The sequence below is a fragment of the Anser brachyrhynchus genome (assembly GCF_964034855.1).
Source record: "Anser brachyrhynchus genome assembly, chromosome: Z".
Classification (NCBI taxonomy): Eukaryota; Metazoa; Chordata; class Aves; order Anseriformes; family Anatidae; genus Anser; species Anser brachyrhynchus.
In genome coordinates, this window is record NC_137697.1 from 43,366,290 (window position 1) to 43,385,365 (window position 19,076).

The 19,076-nt window shown below is 35.3% G+C and overlaps 1 protein-coding gene across 10 annotated transcripts in view; it reads right to left on the reverse strand.

The window, feature by feature from the left end:
* Nucleotides 1-19,076, reverse strand: part of ROR2 (receptor tyrosine kinase like orphan receptor 2) — a 151,189-nt gene that overhangs the window by 33,190 nt on the left and 98,923 nt on the right. For all 10 annotated transcript variants that reach the window (XM_080575104.1, XM_080575102.1, XM_080575108.1 and 7 more), the window contains 3 exons: nucleotides 11,046-11,123; nucleotides 1,498-1,785; nucleotides 337-367 (listed from right to left, as the gene is read on the reverse strand). In XM_080575104.1, coding sequence (XP_080431230.1) covers nucleotides 337-367; nucleotides 1,498-1,785; nucleotides 11,046-11,123 — 397 coding nt within the window. The remainder of the gene's footprint in view (nucleotides 1-336; nucleotides 368-1,497; nucleotides 1,786-11,045; nucleotides 11,124-19,076) is intronic.

Here is a 19,076-nt window from a genome sequence, read left to right on the forward strand (position 1 = left end):
ATTTTACCCATTCATTTTTAACCACTCATCCAGCCCATGCTTGCCCTGTAAACAATTAGTGTTCAAACATCATGACTCTGTGGTATTTTCATTGTCCTAAATATGAAATAAGCAAGAAGAAGCTATTTGAGAATATTTGATCAAACCCAAACCCACAGTAACACAATGCTATCCCTGTCAGAAAAGGTTTCAGTCATTCTGTGAGTTTTCAGTCATATTAGATATTTTTAGTAAACATACTGTGGTTGCAGGCAGTGTTTACTGAGTTTATGAACCAAATTCTTACAGAGCAAAATTGGTCAGAGTACATTAAGTAATTTTCCAAAATGTACTTACTGAAGATTGTGATTTGGGCTGTTTGTTGGACCTGCAAACATAAAACAAACAAACATTGCTGGCAAGTTTGGCTCAAGGACAACAGCATAAAAATTAAAAAAAAAAAAAAAAAAAAAGGCAACCTAAAGCAAACTGTCTCTTTAAGGAAGGTTTGTCTCAAGATTCAAACAAAAGCCTCTGGGTTCCTGCACATAATTACATATTGCTATTTTCAAGACCACAAATAAAAATCACATGAATCTTTCTGTCTGTTCAGGCAGCAACTTGAGTGGACTTATTTTTTGTTGGAAAATATCTGCTGCCATAAAAATATAGGCTGTTAAAAAGACAATGTGTTATCTTGACACATCGCTTACCTCTTACTAAGCCTCACCTGAGCCTTACTATCAGAGTTTATGGTATGACAAGGGTATGCCCTTAACCTTTCTCACAATGGGAACAAGGTCTGACAGCCAGCACTTAATGAATCACTACAAACAAACTGTGGAGTTAGTTATTATCACTATAAAACTGGAAGACATTTTAGGAAAACGTCTTGAATTATTTTTTCAATACATCAGAAGCACAAGCAAAATAAATAAATGAAAGCTTTGCTTGCAAACTGAATGATCAAGTCTTCAAAAAACAATAAAAGTACTTCTTGAAGGTGTAGCGTAGGTGCAGTGGGTCTGTTCCCAAGGGGCAGACTTTGAGGCCAGTTTTCAAGTAGCAGTACCAACATGATATTTCACAAGGATAGGTACAGCACTATTGAGCATCACAAAGAAAACAAAAACTGCTTCTCTTCAGTGTTGTTGTTTTTTTTTGTTTGTTTGTTTTGTTTTTTTTTTTAAACAATCTGTGCTCAGCATTAAAGTGAAAACTTCAGGCAATGAAATGTTACCTTTTAATACATTATTCTTGCACTTAAAATTTTTTCTTCGCTACATATTTACAGACTTTTCCATCTGTATTTACTTTTTTTTTTATTACTGGTGAATGGGTATCGAGTTCAACCATGAAGTTCTGCAATGGGGGAGAGGCCCCTGGCAATGGCTTTATTTATTTCTTTTCATTGCTGAGAATTCTTAAAACATCATATTCATTTCTTATTATGCTATTGTGAAAACTAATACCTAGCCAATAAAGTAGTCTGAGCAATTATATAAGCCAGGAACTCACCAAGCCTTACAAACAATACTCCTGTTGCAGTTATCGTCTTCATCCCATTGGAAGCCACACACTGGTAGTATCCTGTATCCGTGGTATCAAGATCCTGGATTCTCAGACGTGAACCATAATCTGTTTTTCTTATGATGATACGTCTTGGCTCCTGCACCACAGGAGCATCATTTTTTAGCCATCTGACATTTGGAGACGGATTTCCTGCTACCTTGCAGTGGAGGATTGCTGTTTGCCCCTGGACTACAGTGATATTGTTTACTGGTTCCAAAAAGGTCAGAAAGTAACCTGTAAGGGTAAGAGGTCAGAAAAGATCAAACTTCACTTGAGTTGGGATAAAAGACTGCCCAAAGGCACATTTTTATGAGTCCATCTTGGAAACAGTTTCAGCTTTCTTTCAAGGATATATGAATAGATAAATAAATAAATATACAGTTCACTGTCCTAGATAAAGAATAGCATCACACTCCAATTTGTCTTTTGTGATTGACTTCAGGTTTGTCTGCAGGTAAGTATGCAGATTAGGAGATCAAACATGAGTTAATACCATTACATTTCTATCTCCTTTCACCTACTTTGAAGCTATATTTTTAAATTGATAATGGGCTGCCATTTTTTTGTCAAGTCCCAAAATAGTGCTAAAATGGACAAAGAAAAGTTTGTATGTATATTGAGTAAACAGGTATTGTGGATTTTAATTTTATAAATGAAAACTAAAATCACTAATTTGTGGTTTGCTGAAAGCAAAGGGCTTGTCAGGAAGCCTGTATGCTGTATTGGTGATCTCAAGTGATAAATGGAATAATTGACAGAAGAACGATGTGAAAAATTTGGTAATCATAAATTCTGTAGCTTATTGCTTTTAAATTTGAGTTGGCATTAGAAGTCCTGCAACTGAAGTGCATCACACACTGAAAGCATTCAGTTCCACTGAAATAATAATGACATTGTCAAAACAAGTGAGAAAAATATTAATCTGTCATGTTCATATGTTTCCTTTCATGAATTTATCTAGACGCCGAGCATTACATATACTTCATATTGCACTTCACTTTTGTGTCAGTTAGATCCAAATAAAACAGTAACTTTGATGCATGTCCATATGTGCCATTTCCTATCAGATAGATTATTTTGCAGTTGTCTAATTAGGAAATAGCATATCACTGTCTAGGAATCTAACACCAGAATGCAGCAGTCAACATTCTCAGTCTAATTCCTGAAATACCTTTAAGAAAATTGATGCTCTGCTTTGATTTACATTTGACATAACCATGAAAATCAGTTCCTCTGTAATGGCTAGGGGTAGCACTGGAAAAGGAAAAAGTGGCAGTAGAAACATCAGAATATACAGAATTTGGAAAGCCAAATTTTGCTGAAAAAATGGGTTTTACTGAGTATTACATTGTTCTATACAATTGGCATTTCAAAAGAATTCCTGCTTTACAGTACAGTATGAAAATACAATGGAGGCAAATGTGAATTTAGTATGTCAGTAAACAGAAAATGAAGTAAGATCTAAATACATAATCTCTGCATAACATTACAAACTTAAGGAAAATTAGTTTGTTATCCTTTTGCTTATAAAATGATAAATTATTCTGTCTGCAATCTTACATTAACTTTCCCTGTTGTTAGCCTACTATTCCTTAGTGGTCTTTAAAACATTTTGACAGAACACAAAATATATGTATATTAAAGCATTTTGTTAAAAAAAAAAAAAAGGAAGAAAATGTGGGGGAGATACATGAATGCTTTCTGCCAGGTCTTGCTTAGGATTTCTTGTCATTTACAGTTACATTTCACAGCTGCAGAGTTGGAATAACTAGGATGACAGTCTGGCAAGTAACAGAAAATTAAATTACTGTAAGCAAGAATGTAAGCAAGGTCCCCCCCCCAAAAGCAGAAAAGGAATTTCCATGCCTATTTCACTTTTGCTCATTATTTAAAGAATATAAACATTTATTTTGCTACTTTTTCATAATCCCTATGTAGCTTATTTTCAAACAGTGCAGTTGAGGCAGACTATACAGGCAGGAAGATAAATCAGTTTGCATTAATTTGAAATATGTTTGAAAAACAGTTGCCGTAGTCAATAAAACCAATTGAGTTAGAAGAACCAATTTATGAAAAGAAGTGGAAAAGTAAAAGAGAAAAAAAAATTAAACAAATTCTTAAAAAAAAAAACGGGGGGGGGGGGGTGTGGGCCACTGAGGAAGTGCAATGACATCCAGTCATGTCAGTGACAGTAAGTTGTTTGGTGGAAGACTGGAGCCACAACATGGGGCCATGAGAGGCTGGACCACTTCCAGCATGGAACCAGCACAGATGTAGTCACTTAGCTCAGAGCTGCTCCTGATCTCCTGACTCCTATGAAGTGAGAGAGGCAGAGAGGATGCTTTCCATGATTATGGGGCCAATTCAGGTGCTGTAAGCTGACAGTCACTGTGGTTCTGCAGTACAATTTTTGTTCTTAACACAGAGGAATGTGAGAAGCCTACAATATTCTTGAGCTATTTGTCAGCTTTTGTGTCATTGACCATCTTATAGCTTGCTTAACCGTCTATCTCTATTTCACTTTTCCTGACTTAAAATGACCTGGGTTGAGTCTTCAGCTGAGGTTAGCTATGGATATTACATTTAAATTAATTCATCTGAAAATAGACATTAAATTTACTTATTAAGATCAAGAATTGTTATTAATTCAAGACTAAATCCACGTTAAACCTTGCTGTTATTCCAATTAAACTAGAATTACTATAGGAAGCAATTTGGTCTATAGCTTTTAAAACAAAATATTTCATATGAATTTATGAATCAGATCCCACTAATAATGAGAACAAAACTATTACAACTAAAAGCAATGCCAAAGATTTATGGACTAATTCAGACCCCGTGTGATTAGATGCACTTCCCCTGAAGTCAGTGTAACTGAATCCATTTCCTGCAGGTCAAAATTTGGCTTTAGTTCATTACTCCTCCTGCCAATTTTATTTTGTGCAGTGTTTTAAATTACCCTGTTATTACAAATCAAGTAATAAATATTTTAACCTACCGAACTTTGAAGCGCTCCTGTTTTCTTCAAAGTTCTGTGGAAAAGCTTAGGAGCATTAGGGCAACATGAAGGCCTATCCATTGCTTATGTCAGTACCCTGAAGTGTACACTCTGCTAGGTTTGTTTCCTCTTTGAGAAATAATGCTGAAGTCTGGCATTTATATACTTACTGAATCTGAAATGATTGTATGGAAGAGTGGGCAGCCATTTCTTATGCTGCCCTGTTATCTGGCATCCAATTTAGACAACCCCAAACTGCAAATCTTTCAAACAAAGTGGAAAATTTTACCAACCATATTCTTAAGAACATTTTCCTTATTTAATTTCTGTGGTGATAATTAGCAGTTACTTTTTGTGATGTACGGCACACCACAAACACTGTGTGGATGCCAGCTTGACGAAATGGTTTGGAGAAAAAACAAACTGGTTCCCAGACTAAAATGGTACCCTAACAACATTAAAAGCAAACTTTTTCAATGTAGCTCTCTCTCTTAATAAGTAAACATTCATTTGGACAAGTACAGAGGAAAATGAAACATGAAAACGCTAGGACTTGTATTTTATTTAACTTGCATTCTATATTCTTTGTTCTGTAACAGACAACTAGATTTTAAAAACTGAATAGATTTGTCTGTTTTAATAGTGAAATATCTATGAAACAAAGAATAAATATTCTCTATAAAATGCTTTGAGCTTGCTATGTGCAAAAAAGGCATTACTAAACCTGTAAATGTCATGTTAGAAACAATTCTATTTCCTTTGGAATATAGGTATTCAAATAGATTTAAAAAAAATAAAAATCCAAGTATAATGGCCAGCAGTTTTCTGTGTTACACAAAAACTGTTTTATATACAGTCTTTTTCTGTACTCTGGCTTTGTTCCAAAGTTCATGAAAATGAAGGAAAATGCTTCCTTTGCTTTCAGTGGTCTTTGGCTTGGTTATCAGAATGCTTAAAGGACTACAAAGGGAAAAGATATCTGACGGATGTCTCTGCATTTGCTGTAGGCAAAGGTACTCTAAATTAAATTTCTCTTTTATTATGGTTTCTAACATAGTGTACAACCGTTACTAATAATTGTTTTGCTTGAACGGAGTAAAAACTGTTCTGTCAAGAAGCTATGAGAGAATAATACAACTTAATCTATATATTATGCTATACTATCATACTGTATGTATCCTGTGAATAAAGTAGCTTAGGGAAATGACTGACATGAATGCTGGAGAACTCTTTCATATTTTGAAATGTCTTTGTTACGTTGCCAGTCCTTCATATTTTAACATGAAATAGATTTGATACAAATATATCAAACAGAATTCCACAGCAAATCAAAATTAAGATGACAGGACTATTTTGCATGTTTTGGCAAGAATATAAAAATAAACTTTTCCCACATAGGGTAAGAACATCAAATCACTGTGATATGCACAAAAACACATATTAAGCTAAAAACATAAAGAAAGCAACTATCACAAAAACCCTACATACATACTATTTTTCTTCTTTTTATTTATATTATTCTGGGACTTAGATGTCATAGTTATTGTCTCAAACCATATGTGGCATGCTTGTCATAAACACAATACAAAATGATCATTCTACTTGTGTTATTTTAAGATCTTAGCTGTGATTTTGGAGTTGGTTCTAAAAAAAATCTCTCAATCTTTTTAGTTACTCTGAATCAAATTAGTTCTGGCTTAGACGTTTTTGATTAGAGTTTTGATTTCCATTTTTGTTAGTTGCTGCTCATTTTCCCTATGCTGATTTTAGAAATAACCAACCATAACTAATTTTCAAACTATCACCATGATCACCTACATGAGTAGCAATTATCAAAAACTTGCAGCTATTTATTTCAGAAATTCTTAATCACTTATGAATACTCCAGTCTTAGGATATAGGAAGATATCATCAATGTTACTTTCCAAATGTAGAAAGTAAAGCAAGGAGAGTTTAAGTGACTTGCCAAATTTACACGTGACCTAAGTGGTTATTTGTACAATACTATTCCAAGTTCCACATGTCCAATTTCTGAAAGAATGGAAAATATGAATCATAAAGTGCTAGATACCTAAAGATAAAACAATATCTTCAGAGCAAATGATAATTACATATATATTTTATCACCTTTCAAAATGCACGTTCTCTGATAAGACATATATGCACTTAAATAATTTTAAATGCAACAGTCAAAAAAAAAGCATAAATCCACCTCTTCAGTATTATATATCATAAGTTGCAACAGCATTAGCTTTAAATACTAATCATTTAAAATCATCTTTTATATATATAAAAAATGAAGTTTTATTTTCTGCAAAACTGCATCCAATTCAAAGCCTTTTTTGGTTCATCTTGTAGGACTTCCCAGTTTTCAAAACCATTAGAAATATATATAACATCATTTGCTTAAATAGCAATGTGGGATTATCATTCCCTCAACTCCTTGCTTTTTCTTTATTTCTTCCTCTCCATGATTTTCATTTTTGTCTTCAAATAACTCATAGTTAGTTTTGCAGGCTGTAAAAAATAACATAGGCTCTCTTGCCCCAGCTTCAACTAGCAACTTTCTGTGATGGCATTTTCTTTTAAGGTTAATAATACTTTACATCCAACATAATATATTTATATATATATATACATATGTATTTTTATATATATAAATAATAATGATGTATCTATATAAACCAATCATATTTCCATTAGGAGCTAATTCACTTTCCAGTAATAAGACATAATTTTTGACTTAAAAAACATACTTTAGCTTATGGAATAGCATAATGTTAACAGTGTTCTAATTTTACAGGTAAAAGAAATGACTTAAAGATGACACTACTCCCGAAGGTACTGTTATGAATACAGTAAAGAGTATAAAACATTCAAAGAATTGACGGGTAATCTATAAAAATATCAAAGTGTTGTGGAGTGTTCTGAGCTTATCTAAGATCAGAACACTGTCATAAAAGATAAGAAAGATGAAGATTGCTGAAATACAAAGCACTTCTTTCTAGAGTTTTGGACAGCAACACTGCTGAAAGTACAAGAGCTTAGGGGACACATATCATACCATTGCACCTCAATAGATGGTGAGAGTCCAGTAAAGTGGTTCCTTCCACATATAAATCAGGACTGGAAACACACTGAGAAGCACCACTCTAATAAGGAGAGGGTGGAGAAGTCTAAGACTCCTCATTTCTTGCACAGACTTTTCCAAAATGTAAAACAATCTTCTCAATTCTTTGCCCTTTAACTCCAGTACGAAGATGAGCAATCTATAGCAATATATTGAAGCCAGGTTAGGAAATACAAGAGATGTTTGGCAGCTCTCCTAAAATACATGAGTAGTTAAGGAGACTGAGTTATACATTGCCACATAATGTTTCCAGATGAACTGATACCTTTACAGCCTAATTTAATCCCATTATTTGCACCCCATTTTCCTCATACGATTTGATCTCAATGTACAAAAATGCATCCACAAGCATGTAAAATAAAATTATTATCACATACACTTTGGATCACATACACAAGCAGCTGGATACTTCAGATATACTTTGGAATAAATTACAGCCAATTCGGGAATAAAGAATTTCCATTGAAATATTGCCACAGTCTGAACATTGTCCCTCACACTTAAATCAGTGGGCTTATGCTCTCTTATTAGCAGAAGAAAACCTATTTTTGAGCAGTACTTTCTCATACTTAGAGGGATGAAGCCCAGGTGTCTTACTTAGATTAAGTGTCCTACTTGGTGGAACTCATTGGACTGGGAAGAGATTTATTTATTTATTTATCTATCTATCATTCCAACACATCCAAAAGACCTCCAGAAGACCTAAGTTCTCCTACAGCAAAAGCCCACTGTTCCATTCTGGTTCCAGAAAAACATTGCTCAGAGGCAGTGCTTTTTTGGTGGCAGTTCAGGTATTTACTTAAAGGAAACAGGTAGGTAAATTTTCCTTGTTGGTAGGTAAATTTACTGGTAGGTAAATTCTCCTTGATGACTGAGTCATAGTCCTATCCCATCAACTTTCAGAAGTTGTTGTCAGAGTGAAGTTAAGTCTGTTCAGAACTAGAAGGCTGGTTTCACTTGAATGAACAGACTTACAACTTTTTTAAAAGTTGCATATTATTAATAATATCTTGCTTAACCTGGTTACTTCTGGAGACAGAAACATTTTTCAGGGTTTCTGGAGGATTTTGAGGACAAAAGTGACCTACACAGTTCTGCAGTGGATCTAACCTTCGCAATATTGAAGCTTGTTTACTATTATTTTCAGGCCTATTTTGTGTCAATTCTACTAACAGAAAAGAAAAAAAAATAAAGGTCACAAACAGATTATTATAACTAAACATTCCTCAATGAAGAAAAGAAGGCCAATATGGTGGAAGAAGCTAAGGACTCTTTCTAATTTTCTCATGGTACACACAAATTTCTGAAATATAAAAATGAGGCAAAATGAGGCCACTTCCAGACCAGATATGCTAGAAACTAGCAACTGATTCTATACCAATGAGTCATATAAGAACAAGGGTCTCTCTCTTTTTTTTTGTTTCTCTGAAGAAAATAAAAATCCTTATGACGTAGAAACATTTGAGATGTGATTAATTACTTCCTCAGGCAGGTATTGCCTGTGGCTCTGAAAAAAAAAAAAAAAAAAGGAAATAACTACAACTCCTTTCTGGGCAAGAATTTAGCAAGTTATGTCACATGAAAGAAGCATTTTCTTTTATGTCTGCATCCTTAAAAATTCAGACATAACAAAAGAGTAGAATGGCACCATCTTACCAATTAAACAAGTCTGTCAGTTGCAGTTAAAGATTAACATTGACTTTTTCCCATCAAAAGTATTGGGTACTTGAGTGTGGAGTAGATAACACAACTCTAGCATACAGTGTTGCTGACACAAATGACAGTTATTTAAATTATTCCTATAATGGAAGACAAAGTTGAATCCTCTAAAATAATTTGGGAACTTCAGCAAATAGAAAAAGGCTGGGAAGAAGAATGTCCTGAGTTTACCCGTTTACCCTCAAATGGGAGGGACAGAGTATCTCACATCAATGAGCAGATCCTGATTAGAGAATCTTTTAGTTTCTCTATGTTTATCTTTCAGTTTCTCCTATGTTTATCTTTCTCTGAAAAGATAAACATGTCATTTTTCTATCCAATTAAGCATAGAAATTAATGGAAGATTAACAGAAGATTCTGAAAAATCTTCCAATAAGTACAGTCAAGGTAAGAAATCTAACTTTCAGATGAAGCACAATAAAAAAGAATTATTTGATATCAGACATCTATGATAGCATACAGTGACTGTATTCCATGGTCCCCTCAAAATTTGAGATCTCTGAAAAAGAAGTTCTGAGAATATCTGGCCAGCATCTCAGAGCTTGGTAGATTTCAACATGTTCTCATCTTGCTAAGACTGCTAATGGTAAGTCAGAGAGCATTTTTTTCTAAGTATAAAGGTTGACATATGGAGGGGGGTGAGGAAAAAAAAAAATACACCAGAAAGTATAAGACAATCCTTATACTTAGAGAAAACGCATCAGGGAATGAAATTTCTGAAAGCTAGACCCCAAATGGAATTGAATCTGGCCAGGGATGTCAAAGAGAGCAAGAGAGGCTTCAATAAGTACATCAGTGACAAAAGAAAGACTAGGGAAAATGTGGGCCCACTGTTGAACAAGGTGGCAAGCCTGGTTACACACGACAGGGAAAACGCTGAAGTACTGAATGCCTTCTTTGCCTCAGTCTTTACTTTATATAGCAGTTGGATCCATAAGAAGAAAAAATCTGCACTACAAGTTAGAAAGCATGTGTTTCTTCAGGCGAAATACTGAAAGTGCTCTGTTTTATGAAGTTATGCTACTTATTTGGAATCACAATTTGCAGTAAATTTGTGATTGCAGTGCATGCGTAAAGGAGAAAATTTACAGATCATACCATTTGGATCTACACTTTAATAAAGTATAACACAAATTTACATTAACCAACAATTTATTATAAATTCTGTTATTCCAGTCTGTTAAAAAAAAAAATCGCTAATGCTCAGAGTTCCTTAAATTGTAAGTACACTTGTGTTGCCACAGAAGAATAAATTAAAGAGGCTAGATTTAATTATCTCAAAACAAAGATATTCAGAGATATCTTTAAATTTACCTATAAATGCCAAGCGTGGTACTGTACAAACTCAGATCATATTCATGGCACCTACCTGACGAACAATATAGTAGGAAGGTAGTAATAACCATACATGTTTGGGTCAATCAAACAATCCCTCAGTGCAAGCCTTAAGAACATGCTTAAAAATTATTTTTACAGACTCCTGTAACCTCACTGTTCCTGCTTAGAATCAGAAATATGAAGACATACAAGGCTGCCTGTCTTACAGAGATGTATATACAGATAAGTGAAAACAACAGGATTTTTTTGGTGCTTTGTAAAGTATGTTTATATTTTGGCAGAAAAAAACAGAACTACAGTTAATTTTACCTTTAGGTGTTGGAATTGGTCTCTCAAGTCCATCCACATGACCTAAGGGGTCATTTGAATCTGGAATTTCCATTTCACCTAGGAAGAAAATAACAGGTTTGTTTAAACTGAGGTTCTTACTTAATCTGTCTCTTAAACTGAATCATGATAGTGAGTTCAGCTAACTTATGCAGGCCAAATCCTGGTTCCAGAATAACATACAGGTAACACCTAATAGCAAGACAGTTTTTATCCATACCAGTTTAAAAAACATAACAATAAATCAGTTCTGTATAACACCTTGTGCTTTACAAGCATGGGCAGCATTAAAAAAAAATTTAAAAAAAAATATTCCAGTTCTCACCAGAATGAAGTTCACACATTTTTAAAAAAAAAATCATGTATTTCCTGATAGTTTCACTGGTCCAGCAAACTAAGTAGTACCTGAACTTTACTGACATTCTCAACAGTGAAATGGCATAAATCTGTTTCTGAAGTTACATTACAATAAGTTAGATTATATTTTTAGAGGTCAGACTCACCATCTTTGCTAATTTTCTTATCCTATTCTCAGACACATCTCTAAAATCTATCTCCCAGAAACAAAAACAAAGCAATGAAAAATTTTCCCTGATGATTTTACCACTTTTTCAAGTACTGAGCTATAGTGAACTCATTATCTTTCCTCAAGTATTCCAAATACTGATGAAACTTTCTTCTGGACTTTCTTTTGTTTGCCCTCGTTGCTTATGTCTAGCATATATCAGAGCAAGACAGAACCAATGTTAGTCAGCTATCAGTTCCTTCCGACAGCAAAAAACACTTCCATGTTCCTTTGCTTCTGCAGTTCTTAGGAAATCCTGACCATTATAAAGTGGACATTCTCCTGTTTGCTCTCCCTTTTGAAAGTATTATTCTTTGAGGATAAAAGCTAAACTTATAAATAAGACAAGGTTATACCATTGTTCTTACTAAAACAACTTCTCAGATCCCCCATATTTTTGTATTCTCACTAATTCACTTTCAATCATCCAAATTCCCTATTGTCTTGCTGTATCACTAAGAGACAGCATATAAATCTAAGGTTATCAGGATCCAAAGTGAAAAATGTGGTACTTGCTGTAGATATTGCTTCGGCAGGGGTGTTCATGGTGACATTTTGGACAAAACAGAACTCGAGAAAAGGTTCTCACTCTTCCTTTTGCCCTCATAGCCCTTCCTTCTCACTAAATAAATCTTATAAAAACATTCTGGCTGCACGCCACAGTGATGAAATACAATTAATGACATCTATAACTCCCCCTGCATTACGAAAGAAGAATTAAGACTGTCACCATTATTTTTGAGAACAAAAGATTTAGCTAACTTGCCTTTAAGTTTATTGGGTAAAACACAGAAATCAGAGAGATCCTCTACATTATAGCGGGTCTGCACTTAAGTATTTTTTCTCAATCCTCGCACTTTGTCATTACTTCAGCCGTCCCTTCATCTCATACTGCTTGAGGCTCCTAGTCTGGTAGTGCTTCTGATGCCAAATGAATTGTGTGCTCATTCCCTGACACCCCAGTTAGAGTAACAGTAAAGACAGTGCTATACATATGGTAAGACACTCTCTTTTGAACTAGAAAGTTTAAGGCTTGGGTAGACATGATTATGTGTGAACTGATAAAGGCATGTAAGGGGTGCTTCTGTCATATATATATGACAGAATATATATATATCAGATATATCACCTCTAATTTTTACCAAGAAGCAGCTAGGCAAGTTCACCTTGCCTCTGATTGACCTCCTCCAGGTTCCACAAGGAGTTTAGAGGGACTTCAACATTTACCAGCCACAAGGAAGATAACAGTATGATTTCAGACCAGACAGTGGAGCAAAAGGAAGAATAGGAAAAGTAACTGTTCTTTCAGTCCACAAGCACTTGGACTTGGCAAATTCAGATGATCATAATCCACCACCAGTATTCATTGCATGAAAGATTATTTATAGAAGTTCATTCTTAGGCACACTTTATTACTTTATGCTTAGTCCTCCAGAATCCCAACTGCCCAAGATCTGAGTGCCACTTTTGCTTTAATGCCATGTGTTCAATTTTAAAAGACTTGTTTTCATTTCTTCAGTCAATTAGGGAGATTCATAGCAGGAAAAAGCATTAACTCAGATAAATTAGCACAGAAATATCTTTCTCTTTTTCCTTCCTCCCAAACTCATGTCTCACTCTTTTTTTTTTTTATTTGAAAGCTTTTCAGAATAAAGATGGAAAGAGGAAAAAAAGCATTTGCTGATTTGAAATATGTTTCAACGATAGTTTTGTGTAATTCATTCTCATGCTTGATATGTTTATGTCTGGTAAAAACATTTCTCTCCAGATGTGCTTTATGAGAGGATAATTACAAATCATAGACAGCACCTATGTGCAACGTCTTTGTAACTAACTAATGTTAAGACTGAAAATACTTTGTGTACTTTGTAAATTATAAATACAAAACAGATCTGTCACTTAAACTGTTGCTTTTATGAAAGAAACATCTATATTTTCTGCAATTTGCAAAATTCCACTTAGACCACATTCAATATGAATTCCCAAGCTTAAGATTGAATTTACTGAACCATAAGTTAAAACACCATGATGTTATTATCAGCATTAAAAATTAATCTTTTGTTTTTTGTTTTTTCCACCAGAAATGCTTATGGATCAGATGATCAAGAAAATGCTGCAACCAAATAAAATCTTTTCCCTTTGTGTTAAACAGAATAAAAGAATCCTACAACCAAGAAACTCTCCAATGAAAACAATATGTATTCTTGTTGAATATAATTTTCAGTGCTTTCTGAATTTGAATTCCTAACTTAGTACATTTATCCTGCAAGGAGAAGATCCCTTGTACTTCCATCAGTAGATGGCTAAGGTTGGAAGGGACCTTAAAGATCATCTAGTTAAATCATCTAGATAATAACCCTCACTGTCATTTTTCCTTAACTCCCTCACTGTAAGGCAGATGCACCCCGATCATGTGCCATCACCAATTTTCCACAGACATATACATCAAGTTTGCTGTCTTATACAGCTAAAAATCAGATTTTTAGCTTGCATGCCTTTTCCCATTTAATTTAGTCAATATTCCGATCTGGATATCCCATTTTACTTTTCTTCCTACTTTCTGTATTTTTTCCTGGCATTTTTTCACATGTTCTGCTGCTGCCAGAATGGGAGAAAATCTACAAGGATGGAAAAGGAATGACCAAAGGTTACACAGGTATCACATTTGTCTTATGAGGAAAGACTAAGCAAGCTGGGCCTGTTCAGCCTAGAGTAGAGGAGATTGAGAGGGGATCTTATCAACCTCTACAAATATCTGGGGGGACAATGTCAAGAGGATGAGGCCAAACTCTTCTGAGTGGTGGCCAGTGACAGGACAAGCAGTAATGGGTATAAATTGAACCACAGGAGGTTCCATCACCATATGAGGAAGAACTTCTTTGTGGTTTGGGTGACAGAGCACTGGAACAGGCCACCCAAACAGGTTATGGAAACTCCTCCTTTGGAGATATTCAAAACCCACCTGGATGCCATCCTGTGTAACATGCTGTAGGTGACCCTGCTTGAGCAGGCGGCTTGGACTAGATCATTTCTGGAGGTCCCTTCCAATCTCAATCATTCTGTGATTTATTTTCAAAGTAAAGAAAGTGAAGACATGGAATGAGAGTGAAAACAGACCTGGCTGAGAATGATGAAGAGAAATGAAAAACAATGCACATGGGGAAAACTTTTTCTAAATACCATCTTTTTTCAGAGCTAACTATGATAACTGAGGAACAAGATCTTGGTCTCAACATTATTAGTTCCATCAAAATTGAGCTCAGCAGCAGTAAGAAAAGCAAATCCAATCAGTGTTGTGTATACCTCAGAAAGGAATAAAGGATAAAACTGAAAACATCATTATGCCGCTGCTGTATAAATCTAAGGCATTCTCTAATACATTGAACGTTGCATGTTGTTCAGGTGCTCTCATCTTGAAAAGGGGCACAGAAGAGTTGAAGAATTTCAGAGAAGAGCAATGAGGATACTAAAAATTACAAAATAGCTTCTTCACAGCTGCTAGAATTCTGGGGAGAAGATAGCTGAGGTGTATGTCAGCAAAGTTTTTTTGAGTCATGAGGTTCTTGGACTATTCAGATTCAAACTGTTGTCTCTTTTACCAACCTCTCGATAAAAGACATAGGGGTATGAGGGAAAAACAGCAAAAGACAATTTGAGAACAAGTGAAGGGTAACATTTTCTCAGATGAGATGTAGTTTGGTTGTGGACAGAGATCACATGGAGTATAGGTGAGACCAGGCAAGTTCATGGAATAAAAATCCATTGAGCACTAACTAATCTACAGAAATCATATGTTGGTGAGGAAATCCCTGAGCTCAAAATGGCTGGAGGCTAGGAAAATACCCAGAAGTACTACTATACTTGCCAGCCCCCTTCTTACCCTTTTTCTTCAGCATCTCCTTTTTGTTTCCATCAGAGCCATGTCACAGAGCTGAGTAGACCTCTGATCTGCTCCAGTATGGTTGCTCTCATGTTTTTCACTTACACATATTCTCTGATCAGACTTTAAATACATGACAGCTTATTTCTGAACACCCACTTCTTCAATCTACATTTGCAGTGACTGTCAGGTAGAGAAGATGACCAGTGTTTGCCCTCCTTGTGCACTACTTGAACGGACAAGACTTCAGCATAACCAGAACTCAGCCTGAATGCAGAATCCCTGTATGGGGTAATGCACGTTCCAGATTTACCACCCATCAGATCCTCAGGAATATCCCTCTTTTCAGGGACCATACCACCAAGTAAAATGTAGCTACTGTAAATAGTACCTCTTTTATACTGCTTACTTACACAGAAAAAAATCTTAGGTTTTCAGGGCAGGAGAGGAAGCTATTTCAATGTAAGGAAAATACGAACGTCAAAACACAAATCATACTTAAAGTCAATGTTCAATACTTCTGATGTACAAAATACAAGTTAATATTACTCAATCTCTGTGACATACTATAGCAAACTGCAGAAGAAGAAGAAAAAAAAAAGCAATATATAAAACATTTTTCCAACTGAATAGAAATAGTTTTCCCTTCTCATGTGAATTCCCTTCTCCTGACAAATATGAGAAAGATTTGCTGAGTGACAAGGATTCTAGGGCAGGTAGATTCACTACTTCATTTTAGGCACTGATGACCAACATAACGCACAAGAAATCATCCTGCACTACTGAGACAGGAATGCTCTTTCACACACTTGAAAAACTAAATTGCCTGGTAAACAACACCATCTTAGGGTCCATACACCGTTCATCATAAAATAATTAAATTTTTCCTTCTGAAATGGTTATGAGTTTACACATCATTCATTACTTGAGAGGTAATTGCAATAAAGACATTTAAAAATGTTTATGGCTATAAACAGACATCAAAACAATACATTAATCTTCATCAAAAAGCCAGTCCCAAGCAGGCAGTTATTATAATTAATACCAGGGACAAACCAGAGCCTCAGCCTCAAACAGGAAGAGAATAACAAAGTCAGGTATTTTCAGCCAGAGTGGGCCTGATTAATTTAGAGCAGTTAAGAGCTGGCTGATGCAATGTCATGTAACGTTTATAACTGTCTTTCAGTTCTTGTATAGAACAGATGAGATCTTAAAGGGCTGGAAATTGCACAAATAGTTCTTATTACTTATTAAAAAGGGTAAAAAGGAGTGCCAGAGAATTATAGACCCATCAGCTTAACATCAGTTCCTGGAAAAATAATGGAACAAAGAGATTATTTTTAAGCATTTCCAATAGAGCAGAGATGAGTAATAACCGACATAGAAGCCAGCATTGAATTGGCTTACATGGATTAGAATTGAACATTAGTCAACAATCTTAAGTTACTGCAAACAAGGCAAATATCACACCAGAACATGTAAACAGTAGTAATCCCTCCAGTCTACTCAACACTAGTAAACCCCTGGAGTCTTTTCTCCAGTTTTGTGTATCACCTTTCAAAAAGGATCTGGGACAAACTGAAATACTACAACTAGTGCCACAGGGTTGGTCTAAAAATATGACCAACAAAAAGAAAAAATGAATGACAAAGCCTGCTTAGTCTGAAGGAGATTAGACATGGACTGAGACCTAGCATTCTTCAACTGCACAGGTCTCCACAAATGACATTTTCCAAGGTGGGAGATTAGACAAGCACCTATTGCAGACGATACTGCACAGATACAGTTAATTCTTCTTTTCCTCAGGGTGAAACAGGACCTCTTAAGATCTCTTCCAGACTCATGATTCTATGAGGAAAATGACCGTCCTTCTACCATTGTATGTTAAATCCCAAAGCTTACAAAAAAATCCTTCGACACTAACAACTGCACTTACCTACAGCTAGGGCAACTGCTGATTTTTGTTCAGCCATTCGTTCTGCTCATCAATAGTCCTGTTCCTGTAGCTGAAACTATTTTCAGATTCAAATGGCAATATGCACCCTTTGCTTCCCACAACTGTAACCTTTGACTCAGGTTCCAACTTTCTTTCAATAACATAAAACTCTCAAACTCTCCCTCTGCAGCCTAATACCCTCTAATATTCTGTTCTTTTCTTCATAAAACTTTGTTGACCTTCTGTCAATTACTAACCTCTGGAGCTCACAAACAAAGGGCCCACTGTACCCTTTGATTCAGCTGCCAATCTGATTACTTTGGCTGGGGGAGGCAGGCTGCTTAGGTTGCTGAATCAGGGCCTTTCATTGAAATTTCTCTTTTCCAACATCTGCAGCCCCTGGCAACCAATTGCAGAGTGGGCTTGGCAGACCTGTAAAGGGTGGTGAATAGTCTACAAAAGATGCAGTTTGTAGCATAAAATCAGTGCGCCCCTTTCATAGTTATGGCAGATTAGAACCGCCACAGCACATGTTACTTAACTGCTGCAATTTCACATAAAAATAGCTAAAGGAGGGGGAAATAACCTGCAGTTTTTGTTGCAGTTGCTCTACTCAGATGACTGAAGTCTGAATAACAAACATTTCTTAACTTGCTATCAGCTTTCAAAGCAAACTTTTTGCCAGATAATATGGTAAACACTTAATTTAAATGTATTTTTGATACCATCCATAAGTACTTTAAAATTACTTGCAGCTAAACTCATAGTAATAAAAAGCTCTCGCTATAAGACTATTGGAAATGGAGTAAGCTTTTGTACGCCTGCTCTAACAACAAGAGTCATCAAAATAACATCAAACAAATATATTTAAAGTAAGGCCGACACCAGCCTGCAAGTAACAGAACCTTCAGAAAGCTGGAAGAAAACACAGACAAGAAACCCTTCACAGGAGCCAGGACTGAGTTATACAGAATAAATCCCCACAGTTTATAAGCATTCCTTATTGAAGCAAATCTCTTGTTTCATTAGTGTGAATTTTCTTCTCCTTAGCTCTTAGGTAAAATAGAAAAAAATCTATATTGAAATAGTTTAATGTCAGCAAGTGTCAGGAAAAAATGCTCTACTGCAAAATGTGGGAACTACACAAGGAAACAAAGGCAGATCTGAGGTTTAGGATCTGAAGCAATGAAAACAGCTTCATTATTTGTTTAAGACAGAAAATTTTGCATTAATTTAAAGTAAAATTCCAAACACAAATATTAAATCACCTTCATTCTGCACAGGAACACCTCATTTCTCAAACACATCCTAACAGGCCTTGAAAATCCTATAGCTTGATATTCTTTTGTCAGTTAAATGCATAAAGAGAGAATCTACATATTGCATTAATCTCCGATATAGCGAATGTTTGTGTCGCAGACTGATGCAAGATACACTAGTGGACGGTTTTGGAAAACTAATAGGCAAGTGCATGATGAAAAACCTGCTTTGCAAATTTCACAATGTTTCTGCAAAACTTCCTAATTTAATAAAACAATCTCTATTAACCTGCCATCAAATCATCTTAAAACACCATAAAACACAATGATGAGCTGGCCATCAGCATAAAACTACAGAGCATGGAAGATTCTC